Source organism: Desmodus rotundus, chromosome 5 (assembly GCF_022682495.2).
Source record: "Desmodus rotundus isolate HL8 chromosome 5, HLdesRot8A.1, whole genome shotgun sequence".
Lineage (NCBI taxonomy): Eukaryota > Metazoa > Chordata > Mammalia > Chiroptera > Phyllostomidae > Desmodus > Desmodus rotundus.
This window is the reverse complement of record NC_071391.1, coordinates 35,486,842-35,498,833: the sequence shown is the minus strand read 5'-3', so window position 1 is coordinate 35,498,833 and position 11,992 is coordinate 35,486,842. Positions and strand designations below refer to the sequence as shown.

Genomic DNA, 11,992 nt, shown 5'->3' with positions numbered 1-11,992 from the left:
GTGTCGATTATGATGTGGAGAAAAGGGAACCCTTGTGCACTGTTGGTGGGATTGAAAATTGGTGCAGCCCCTATGGAAAACAGTATAGAAGTTCTCCAAATAATTAAAGATAGAACTACCTATGACCCAGCAATTTCACTTCTGAGTATTTATCCAAAGAATTGACAAGATATATACACCCCATGTTCATTGCTTATAAGCATTACTTATAACAGCCATGATATGGAAGCATCCTAAGTGCCCATCAATAGACAATTGGGGAAAGAAGAGGTACATACATACAATGGGATATTAGTTGGCCATAAAAAAGAATGAAATCTTACCATTTGTGACAATATGGATGGACCTAGAGGGTATTACACTAAGTGAAATAAGTCGGATAGAAAAAGATAAATACCACATGATTTCACTTATGTGTGGAACTAAAGAACAAAATAAATAAACAAAACAGAAACACTTTCCTAGATATATAGAACAAACTGATGGTTGCCAGATGGGAGGGGGTTTGGGAGGCTGGATCAAAGAGGTGAAGAGGTTCAGAAGTACAAACTGGTAGTTACAAAATAGTCATGGGGATGTAAAGAACAGCATACTGAATATGGTCAATAATATTGTAGCAACTATGCATTGTGCCAGGTGGTTACTAGACTTATCAGGTGGAAATTACTCATAAATTATATAAATATCTAACCACTATGCTGTACACCTGAAAAAAGAGACCCCAAGTCCATACTATTCCCAATCCCAGGCAGACTCCAGTTGTAGACGATATCCCTTTAAATGTACCTTGTGTTTCCTGGACAGTGTCTGTAAAAGAGTTACTTCTGTAAGGAGCTTTCTAGTGCAGTGGGTAGGTCCCTATTTCTTTCCCTCTTCTCCATGGCACACTGTTCTCCAGGGAGAGAGAGGCATTCTGGGTCCTGTGGGTCTGAGCCAATGGAGCATGTCAGTCATCTAAGAGGAACCCACCCAGAGGACGTCCTTGCCACCACCAGCTGAGTCCATCCACCTCTCTGAGTGACCAGTGTGGCCCTCCTCCACCACACTCAGTTTGTTCCCTGGCAGCTGGAGGCACCCTAGGAATAGCCTCTGGACCTTGTGGGGAACCTCCCCTGGTGCCCACAGCAGAGCAGGTGCCTGTGGGGTGGGAAGAGAAGGCCTCAGGGCCAGTCAATCCCATTCTGCAGGGAGGTCAGCCAGGTCCTCTCGTTTCTCCAAGAAGAAGAAACCCATGTCCTGAAATCCCATTCCTTCCTTCTGCCATAAACGTCTTTTTCATTTCTTGTCTACCTTAAAATCCTCTGATGTCGTGTCCTCGGTCCTAGACTTACATGGCAGTTAGAAGGCTAGAGCTGACCACAGTTGTGTGTTTTTCTCCTCCCTGGTCAGTTAGGCCATGACAATGCCCCTGTAGGTTAGGCTCTGGTTAGCTGGTTTCTCATGAGACCTTCTCAAGAATGCAGTGCTCTGGTATATTTCAAAATGGTTCCTTTCCCCTCTCCCTGTGGAAGCTTTTCCCTGCTATTTACTGTGAAAAGCAGGTGTAGGTCCTGGAGTCAAATCCTGCTAGGGGATTTTCCCCCAATGTACTGTGAGATCCTGGTTGAGTTTCTAGAGTAAAAACTCACACAACTGGTGGGGGGCACTCTATGACTGAGTACCCCTGGAGTTTTTAACTGTCCTCACGGAGCACTTTGTCAGTTGCAGTGCAGGTTGTCTCACCCTGGCGCTGGTTCCCACGGAGGGTTTCCACGCGAGTCTCTGCTCCGGGAAATCACCACTGCCTGTGAATGCCTGTCTGTCTCTCCAAACTTGGGGCCCAAGGTTTGTCCTGCGTTCACCTCTCTTATGATTGGTCCTACAAGAGTTTTCTTTCTTCATTTTTCAGTTTCTTCAGCTTTTTACTTGTCGTTAGGACAGAGTGTGGACTTCTGAGCTCCTGACACAGGGAACCCAGCACAATTAATGTTCAGCGGAAACTCTCCAGTTAATTTGACAGCTCTGAATGTCCCCCAGGCTAGAGAGAATGGGTGTGTGTTGTCGTTGTTACTGTTGCGGTAGGGTGGTTATTGTTGTGGTTTTGTTCTTGCTGTTGAGCCTATTTGGTACATAAATTGTACAGAATTAAAAGTAAGCCTTTAGGTATGCGGTGGAGGAACACACTTTCCTCTACCCTTACGTTTTTTTGGCTGGTCTAATAGCCAAATAGACATGACACAGGTAGCAAGACAACATTACTAAACTGAATATGTATGGAACCCCACATGCGTGAGAGAGTCAGAGACCCCTCATACGCAAGAGGTTCAGAGACAGAAAGGGAACGTGGGTGTATAAGACATTCTGAACCAGGGATGAGGAAAGGTGCCTTGGGGGTGGCAAAGAGGCACTGCAGAGTGACCAGGAGCAGATGTTTAGTAAATAGAAATTCTCTCATTACGGGCAAGGGCCCTAATTCAAGTTCTTCTAGGTAGTGAAGGGAAGGGCAGAAGTTTCTCTTGAGCCCACACGTAAAGTTCCCCTTAGCTCAAAACAATCTGCAGACCACAGAAGCCTGGTTCTGAACCCCCACCAGTGTAGCTCTTTTACTTGCACGGAAACTCACATAAGAATTTTCATCCAGATATGAGACTCTGGCACACCCTGATAAATCATCTTTAAAATATATTGTTTAAATCAAAAAGCACAGGAATCTAATGTAAAAGAATGGGGATAAACATTATAGATAAGAGTTCATCAATGTTATAATTTTTTTTCTCTCCAGACTAGGTTGTTTCCAACTGATCTTGATTTCTAGGTTTAAAACGTATGAAATAAGATTGTAAAATCAAGGGCTAAGTAGTCAAGTGACAGGTAGTCAAGTGAATTTGTGTTTTTTCTCGGCGACTTTCAATAGATTATGCCATGTGTCGTGCTGCAGTTCGGAGAAGTTTCAGGGATATCTGGAAGCAATCTAAAGAACACATGCATTTCAGAGTCTAAACTTCCTTGAGTTCACTCTGTAAGTTAGGACGGGCTCATAGAGGAATGGCTATGTATTTCATGCTAGGAGACTTGAGTCTTTAGAAGAAGAAAAACAAACCAACCCCTATTTCTCTGTCTTGTTCCTGAAAGTGTCTATCAGAAAATCTACTCGCAGTGCCAAATAAAATGGGGGGGTCGTCCCACTGAAATAAATGCTAGCTCATAATTTCTCAATCCATGCAGAATGCTACTCTCTCTACATAACTAGGCCCAGACTTTCTGCGTGCTAGGAATTGAGCCTTTAAATATCAGGGAGACTGACTGGTGAATTTGCCACAATGAATTAATTTCCATTCATTCAAGACAGTGGTTAATGGCTACTTGTTTGGGAAATACAGTTCTAAGTGCCAAAGAAAGGACTCTCTTTTGAAAACTTGGGTCCCCTCTCCCAGCTCAGCAGGAGTCACTTCTTACAAATTCAAAGTGTGCTTGAGGAAGGAGTTAAGGTCAGTCTTTCACCATTTAGAAAGTAAAGCTTGAAATAGCACCTTCTGGGTGCAGACCCTGATTCTCATGCTCCACATCCCTAGTCATGGTTTGTAACCACCACAGATTTCAGAGTGGGGAATGAATGTTGGCCTTGAAGGTCAAAGGCGCACCTGGCTGGCATGGGAGGGGTTCTGAGCTGAGAAGGTGGCATGGCCATGAAATCAGCTTCCAGAGTTGTTCGACTGTTTTGCACTCCCCTTTGTGCTGGTGAAAGCTGTGGTTCACTCCTCAGGAAAAGGAAATCCACAGACACACATGCTTACAGATGATTTCAGAAGATTCATTTGTTAGAAAACTCAGGTCTTGGAATGGAAGATATTTTCACAAAAGTATTTGGCACCTATGAGCAAAGACTCACAACAGCCTTAAGTGGCGGAGCCCAATTTCCAGATCGCACAGTATCCGCTATGCCTGCCGCCTTTGCCAATCTGGCCCTGCAACTCTGCATGGAAAGCTTGGCCAGGGCTCGGGGCTCAAACTGCTGAGCCCCAAAGCCCGGGACTGGGGCTCAGCACTGGCGATCTGCTTCTACGCTCCAGGAAGCACTGAGCCCAGGATCCGACACTGTGATCCTTGCCTGTCCTTTGCTTCTTTCGCCTTCCCTGCCACTGTACCGTACGGCGCACCTGCGTCCTACACAACAGTTTTTCCATCCCCGGTCCCCTGCCACCCTGCCAGTGCGCCTGGGGAGAGCGAGTTTCACGCACCCAGCTCCCGTCGCCAAGCTTTTAATCCCTTGTGGTAGTGGCGCCCCATTAGCTAAGAAGTTTAATAAGGGCATCTTGGAAGTTAGGCATCCCCCTAGGCAACCAGCCTGGAAGGGGTGCGAGGCAGGTGTGTCCTGGGAAATGCTAAGGCTTCTGGAGACTGAGGACAGGGGGCGGACCCGCGGGTCAGGTCACTCACCGCGCAGGTGGGGCTCGATTCTCTCTGCCTGGGAACCACCTTGCTGGACTCCTTGCCAGCCGCCCACAGCCCCGATACTTCCGCTGCACTCCCCTGCCCTGGGAGACTCTGTAGAAGCTGTTGTGGAGCACGCGCTGCGCACTCAAACCCGGAGATCTTGGGGACAGTGAGAAAAGCTTGTTTCTCCGCACTCTACAGGCTGAGAGCATCAAGTCCCGAGCGGGGACTTTCCAGGCGGGCTTGGAGCAGGAAGCTCAAGGGGAAGGGATCCTGCACCGGTTGTACCGGGTGTGAGAGGGTCGAGGTTCTGCATAGTTGGGTGTTACAGAGCTGGGATAGGTGTGGTGCGAACCCTCAAGCCAGGATGTAGAACTGACCGCAGAAAGACTGAGAGGCGGGCTTGGGACAAGATTGAGTGAACCCAGCGTAAGGCCCTGTGCACCAGTGTTTGCTCGCGAGTGCGTGTGCCTCGGGGGTGGGCATGTGTTTGGAGACAGTAATGAGTTTGTGCCTGTGAAAGAGGATGACTAGAAATGACAGGGAGCAATAGTCTCTTCAGGGACTCCTGTCAAGCCTGCTCTGCTCTCTATTGGATAACTGAAGTGCGGGGGATACGGGTGCAGGTCCGGCATTACACGCCAATGGGACATCTGGGCAAACAGCTGCCGGAAGAAGGGGCAGCTGGGCAAATGGTTCCAGCGGCCCGATGAGCAATAGGTGATGGATGGCGGGGAAAACAGGAGATTGCTGGGGCTGCTTGGAAGTTGGGAAAGCATCTGTGTCTTGCACCACCCTGCTGTGGCCCAGTGGGACATTGGTCCCCTTCTATCAACTTGAAGGACCACTCAGGGCAAATCCAGGCTACCCAGAATGTGGGGAACCCTATAGTATGGATCACCATCTTAAGGAATCCCATGTAGGGGCCTTGAAGCTCTTCCAGATCCCTACCTAGCTGGGGGCAGGGCGAGGCCAATTGTTAATCACAACACTCCTTCAAGACTTTGGGGCCCCATTTTATTTATTTTTATTTTTTTAAATATATTTATTGATTATGCTATTACAGAGGGTCCCCATTTTAAAGATGAGTGCACTGAGGCTCTGAGAAGTTACTTGCTCATAATTCTACAGCCTGGAATTTGCTCAGCCAGAATTGAGTTCAGTGTGGCAAAGTTCTTGCTCCCACCTCCATCTCTTGTTCCCAGGAGCTGCCCTCCTCTGTGGGTGATTTCTGATGCCTGAATTAAATATGCCCTGCTAGGACCCAGAAAACCCTGTTATGCATTAACCCTCTCAACCTCACTTGGATGGGGGTCGAAGTTCAGACCTGGGGGGGCCAGGAGTCCCTGTGATCCCGGACCCTGCCCTACAAGACCGCACAGCTGGGGATGGAGTGGGATGCACAGTCAAAACCTGATGAAACTGAACAGGTGAAATTTGCAATGACGTCAAATTGTCTTTAATATCCTGCTCACTTCGTGGGTGTTTTTCTTGGTCCCCTCCACTCCCCCCCTCACCTTTCCATCAATGACCTCAATGTAAATGCAAGCCGGATGATCCTGATGGATGCTACAGGTTCTGGACGCAAGTGGGTGATACAAATACGTCGGAGGCACAGGATCCTTCTCATTGGTTGCGCGGAGCTCCTGGACCACCCCAGACCCGGAGCAGCGGGAATAAGAGGAGCCTCCGGTGCTGAGAGGCATCAGAGCGACTATCCACTTGGAGTGTCTCTGCCTCTTCCACAGTGCAGTCGCCTGAGACTAACGCCACCACCGCCGCTGCCGCTACCTGCTGCAGGTGAGCCCCCAGACTTCTGCTTAGCTGTATGATTCTCTTTATCTCTCCTCTTCCTTTCCCTCTCTCTCCATTGCTCCATCTCTTGGTCGATCTCCTTGCCATTCTCAAAGTCTCTTTCCACTTCTGTCTGTTAGTCCTCTATTCATCCTATACTCCTACCCGGGCTAGCACTGGACAATCTCAGTCCGGGGACTTTCTGCTCCGCTCTTCCCGCGCAGACCCGGGCTTCAGTCTCGCTGTCTTGAGCTGCACGCGTGCTTAGACAGATCTCTGACGCTGGAGTTCCCAGGTACCGCGCGCAAAGCAGGATGCAGGAGTAACTTTCTGCAGACTGCGCTCACGGATCTGGTCTCGCCCCTGTCGGTCCCAGGGAACTCGGTTTGGAACCTGGGTTAGCGCTAGTGGGGGGCAAATAGGCTCAACGACTGAGGGCAGGGAGTCATTACACCCAAGTCCCAGTTGCGGGTTGTGGGAGCATTTTTCCCTGTTTAAGTCCTCACAATTTAACACTCTGCTAAGCTTGGTTCTTAGAGGGGACACTTTGCCAGAGTGCGGGGTGGCTAAGCAGTAGAATGTGGTCTTGAGTTTCTCAGAGGTTCCAACTGCTGATATTCTTGCTCTACCTACCCCCACGTACACCCCTAGGTGTGAGCAAAAGCGCCACACAGGAAATACCGCTCTGGGCTGCGCTACAAGAGCAGCTGTGGTGACAGGGCGCTCAGAGACTGCCCTCAGCGGAGACTTGGCCAACAGGTGCCTGTGAGAGTGGGTGGGGTGGGGTTGCAGGGAGGGCGCTGTGGTCTGAGACCTTTTCACCTAGTCTTCACAGAATTGTTCCTCCAGCTTTCTTAAACCACGCATGCTGCAGGCTCACCGAACCTTCAGCAGTCCACTTCGCTGATACGGAAACAATGGTGAAGGGACAGGAAGCGACCAGCCTGAAGCCCTGGACCAGGGCCACTGACTAGGGAGTTAGTTGCAGAAACAGGACCAATCCAGGTCTGTGGGCTCATAAAACTTTGAACTGGTGCACATGTTGACTGATTGTTCCCTTTCAGAGAGGCATCATGGGCTTGTTGAAGTTCTCCTTCTTCCTGGCTCTTGGCATCTTTGTCCTGTACCAGGCAGGCCAACTCCAGGCAGCACCACTCAAGTAAGATGACGTGAGAGTAACGCACTCCCCTCCCACTGCCCTGGGGTCAAACAGTTCTGTGGTCTGAATTGTAGTGTGTTGAATGTTTAACATTGACTGGGGCGGGGGAAGGGGGAGGGCAGGGTGGGGAGAAAGAGGCAAAAGGAGTTTGTGTTTTCTGATATAAATAGGTGTAGCAAAAATTGCCAAATGGTAATGCTATGATATTCTCCATTGTAAATTTCATAAAGCTCATTTAGTCTCACAGAGTGTTATTTGTTGGCTTTTACCAAAAATTTCTATCTTTCTCTAGCCCATTTTTCTAACTCAACCATGATCTCAGAAATGAATTGACTGGATGCTTATCCTGGGGAGGGGACAGGAAGGACTCAGAGCTTGTATTGAGTTTGCTATCTTCTTCAGGTCCTCGGTGGAGAACAATCCACCCCCTGCTTCACTCAACGAGGAGGAAGGAGACCTCCTTCTGGCTATCCTGGTGAGGGAGTTCATGAAGAAGATGGCCAACGAGAAGGAGCGCCTGGAAGAGGGCTCCAGGTAAGGCTTCACACCTGCCCAGCACGGGGTGTGGAGGATGGTCCTTGAGGCCAACCTCAAGTAGCAAGAACAGAAGGTAAGCACCTCCAGAAATCTGTAAACTCTCTTCCTCTTTCAGGTGAATTTTTGTATTCCTAAGAAGGGATATCTGGTGTCTCTGAGTGAGATGTGGCTTCTAGACAATCCCTGAGAAGGGGGTGGATGTGGAACCATAATTCTCTCTAGTCTCATAAGCCATAATTGATTTTTAATTTATACAGGAATAATGGGCTATTATTATAGCTCTGTGTCCCATGGCCAGTTACCTGGAGTCCCCTTTGGGAATTTTGACACCCATGGTAATATCTATGAGGAGTTATCATAACATTTTCCCTAATGGCTGATGATTATCTGCTGTGATAATTGTGTTCAGTAGGAGAAACACTGAAGGGTCATTGGCACCTTTCAGAACAGTAATTTTACAATGATTGTCCCACTGGGCAGGCTCTGCCCCCAACGACCTCTTACTGACAGGTCTTCTTTTTTTCTCCATCGTGTAAATCAGCATCACTGCCCAGAAGAGAGCCTGCAACACTGGCACCTGCCTGACCCAAAAGCTGGCAGGCTTGCTGAGCAGATCTGGAAGTGTGGCACACACCAAAATGCTGCCTCCTGACATGGTTGCCAACAACTCTGGCCGGAAGGGCAGGGACCTTGATGCTTAAGCACCTGACAGACCCAGGAAGAAGGTGACTGCCTTTGTACTGTTTGGTGAGTGGGTGGATGAGTGGGTAAAAAATCCACAAGGGAGTGTGTTGGGAGAAGGACAAGAGTCCCATTAGATCTTGTTTATTTAATACACTGTTCCCTGTACTTATAATTGTGATTATTCTAGTGTTTGAGTTAGAAAGGTAATGACCCTATGCTTTTGGATTACACACTGCAATGTTGTGTACATCTGGATGCACAGCATACACTTGGGGTCAAGAACTGCATCTGCCCTCCACTGCTGATTTGAAATTGGGCCAGACACTCTCTCTGAGCCTCAGTTTCCCCATCTATAAATTGAGGGCAATGATAGCAGCCACCTGCTACTATTAATATAAAAAGAAAATAAGATAATAGATGTCAATAGCCTCACAATTAATAAATAACTAACCTCTAGCTGTTGTTCTCTTTCTCCTAGATCACCCCGAAGCTGAACCCCACTTCTTTAAATTCATCGTAAAGTCAGCTTGGAGGACTGCATGGAAAACACACCCTTCTGCATGCTACTTGACATGAAAACACCCTGTCCTACCTAAAATAAAATAAATCTAACTGCATATAACCTGGTGTGCATCTTTTCATATTTTATTCTATATTCAATACATATGACAGCGTATCTCATTGGCTTACCTGGTAGCAAATCAGGGCTGGGCCCAGGCAGCCGACTGTTGATGGTGGCAATTTGGCCCAACCTTCAGGGGATGTGAAATTGCTGCCTCCTGGGTGTCTGGGGACAGGCAGTAAAGCTGTGCCTCACAGAATCTTTCTTTAAAGAAATCCTGTCTTTTGAGAACCTCACCAAGAAAGAAAAAGTAATCTGATACACTTAAAAGGAGTCCTCCCTGCAGTTTGTGCTGTTCTTCCCAGAGAGCCTTAGGGACCTGTGAACACTTAGTTGACCAGGCTGACTCACATGAGGCAAAGGCAACATGCTTGGGACAGGTTCTCAGAATCCTACACCCTCAGTTTTCAGTAAAATGTCCGTTGGTGGGCCCGAATGGTGGGGCTCAGTTGGTTGGGCATCATCCCACACTGTGAAAGGTCACCGGTTTGACTGCATTTTGGGGCGTGTGTGAGAGGCAATCGTTTGATTTGGCTTTCTTGCACCGATGTTTCTCTCTCTTTCTTTCTCTCTCCCTTCCCTTCTCTCTAAAAATAAATAAATAAATAAATAAATAAATAAATAAATAAATATTAAAATAAATAAAAATTAAAATATTCCTTGTTGGAAAAAGAACTCTGTGCATTTCAAAGAGACAATTCACATTTATTTTCAGACAGTGCCCTGGTCCCCAGCTTCAAAGGACATCTGTTCCCTACTCCTTAATTCAGGTTACCCATCCCTGCCCTTCCTCCCCATAAGCACTGCCCCCCTAAACACTCCATAGCTGGTAAAGCCTTTTAGCAACACTAGCTTCGAGTTTGATATGGGGTCACAGACTGGCAGACCTAGAAGGGTCACCAGAGGCCATCCAACCCAACTTTTTCATTCTCTGACATGCAGAGAAGTACACTGCTTCAGTTCCCGTGATTTGTCTAACTGAGACATTCGTACACTTAACAAATACTAATTGAGGACCTGCTATATTCTCGACATAATTCGAGCCACCAGGAATAGAGCAATCAGCAGAAGAGACAAAACCTTACATCCATGGAGCTCTATTCTAAACTGGGGAGCCTGCAGTGACACGTGCTGTGAAATCAGACACTCCACAGTGGAAGGAATCTGGGATGTCATAGGGTATAATGACTTATCCAAGGTAGAGATCAACATCCCAGTGTCAACATCCATGGCATCTGCTGGGACTGCTGGTGACAAGCTGCTGACTGTGATTCCCAGGGTGACTGGGCAGCCAGTTTCACTCATGGACAGTCAATTAATTGGGATTATTTAGTTACAGAAATCAGCCGCTTCCATCCATTCACTCTAGTTATTTCCTCAGGAGCACATAGAATTGTGACCCTTGCTCCTGTTTGGTCTGTTGTCCACACTGTAGCCCAACCTTTGCCTAAAAGGTCCAAGCTGACCTGCCCTTCCTCTCCTCTCACCGCCTGCCCGGCCTCATCTCCTACTTTTCCCACACACACTGGCCTTATTACTATTCCTCACTCCTATCCCCCAGCACCCACCCTCTCACCCACCCCACGTGTTAGCACTCTCTGGGTCTGGACTCTGTGCAGAATGCTCCTACCCTTGGCCCTGTCTCCTCCAGATCTTTACTCAAATGTCACACTTGCTGGGCCTCCTTTCTGAAATGGTGCCCCGCCCTGCCAACACACTCTAGTCCTCTTCTCCTTGCTTTGTTTTCTCTTTACCACTTATTACTTCCTATCATAGCATCTATTTTTAATTATTTAGTTTACCCTTTGTACCCCCTCCTATAAACTATGTGAGCTCCACATGGACAGGGATATGGCTATTTTGTTCATTGCTGAATCCCCTGCACACAGAGCCGGATGCCTGGCAAGAGGTAGCACTCAAGAAATATTTATTGAATGAGTGGAACTCAGTCCTTTTCTCTTTTATGTTTATGGTCAACTTTCAGGTTCCCTCTTGGTCCGATTTTCTTCAGGTTACACTGTCCGAGGGCTGGCATCGTCAGCAATTATGTCACCTGGAGAGTGATCCCTCGAATGCCTGAAAACTTCTGCCATGGCTGCTAGTTCTTGGTGACTCTGTTTCTTGCCTCAAGGCCTCCACGAGCACTATTTCTTCACTTTGACCACTCTTCTTACCCTCCATCCCTCCTCCTCTGCATCAATATGACTAGCTTTCCTTCTTCCCATGCTGTAAATGCAGCAGACTGGTAGGGTGCTCTCTAGGGCGATGCCTATGACTAGGTAGGTAAGTTCAAATCAGGAAGGGAGAAAGTAGGAAGACCAGTTTAGTCTGGTGCTCAAGGAAGCTTTTTCAGTAATAATAGAGCTCATATTGTATTGACTTCCCACCAGATCTCTGGGTAGTTCTTGACTCAAACAGCAAGAGAGTGTGATTAATTTGAACCCTCAAAACTGAAGTAGGGTGCAGTGCCTCAGAACCCTAAGAACAGATTTAGGATCTCATTAAGGCATTGAAAGACAACATGGAGAGACAAAACTTTTGGTGTGGCTGTAGACCAGTCTTTCTTCCTCAACCCACATGGGTCATTATAGCAAAAGAATGTCTTTTAAGGTCAGTTAAGGCCAAAGCCTCAGAGCTTGAGAATATATGCTGTGACTGATTGAATAATTGCTCCCAATTCTTCCCTATGCCATGGTAATACTTTACATGCATACACTTGCCATAGCTGCATGGTGGTGAAATTGACATCCCTGCTCCTCTGTTTATGGGATTCTCCAAGTGAC

General features: G+C 47.5%; 1 protein-coding gene across 2 annotated transcripts; it reads left to right on the top strand.

Moving 5' to 3' along the window:
* Positions 1–6,140: 6,140 nt before the first annotated feature.
* Positions 6,141–9,198, top strand: LOC112303468 (calcitonin gene-related peptide 2-like). Of its 2 annotated transcripts, none has more exons than XM_024559064.3 (5): positions 6,141–6,213; positions 7,272–7,366; positions 7,769–7,900; positions 8,445–8,628; positions 9,066–9,198. In XM_024559064.3, exons 2-4 carry the CDS (start codon positions 7,281–7,283, stop codon positions 8,602–8,604), a joined length of 378 nt encoding a protein of 125 aa, XP_024414832.1. In that variant the 5' UTR covers positions 6,141–6,213; positions 7,272–7,280; the 3' UTR covers positions 8,605–8,628; positions 9,066–9,198. The 2 variants fall into 2 exon arrangements, with proteins under 2 accessions (XP_024414832.1, XP_045050245.1); XM_045194310.2 differs by having other exon boundaries at positions 8,445–8,650.
* Positions 9,199–11,992: the final 2,794 nt, after the last annotated feature.

Coding starts and splice junctions, on each gene's coding strand:
- LOC112303468 (XM_024559064.3), top strand. CDS start 7,281: ATGGGCTTGTTGAAGTTCTCCTTCTTCCTGGCTCTTGGCATCTTTGTC. Junction 7,367..7,768: donor CTCCAGGCAGCACCACTCAA/GTAAGATGACGT, acceptor TATCTTCTTCAG/GTCCTCGGTGGAGAACAATC. Junction 7,901..8,444: donor CGCCTGGAAGAGGGCTCCAG/GTAAGGCTTCAC, acceptor CGTGTAAATCAG/CATCACTGCCCAGAAGAGAG.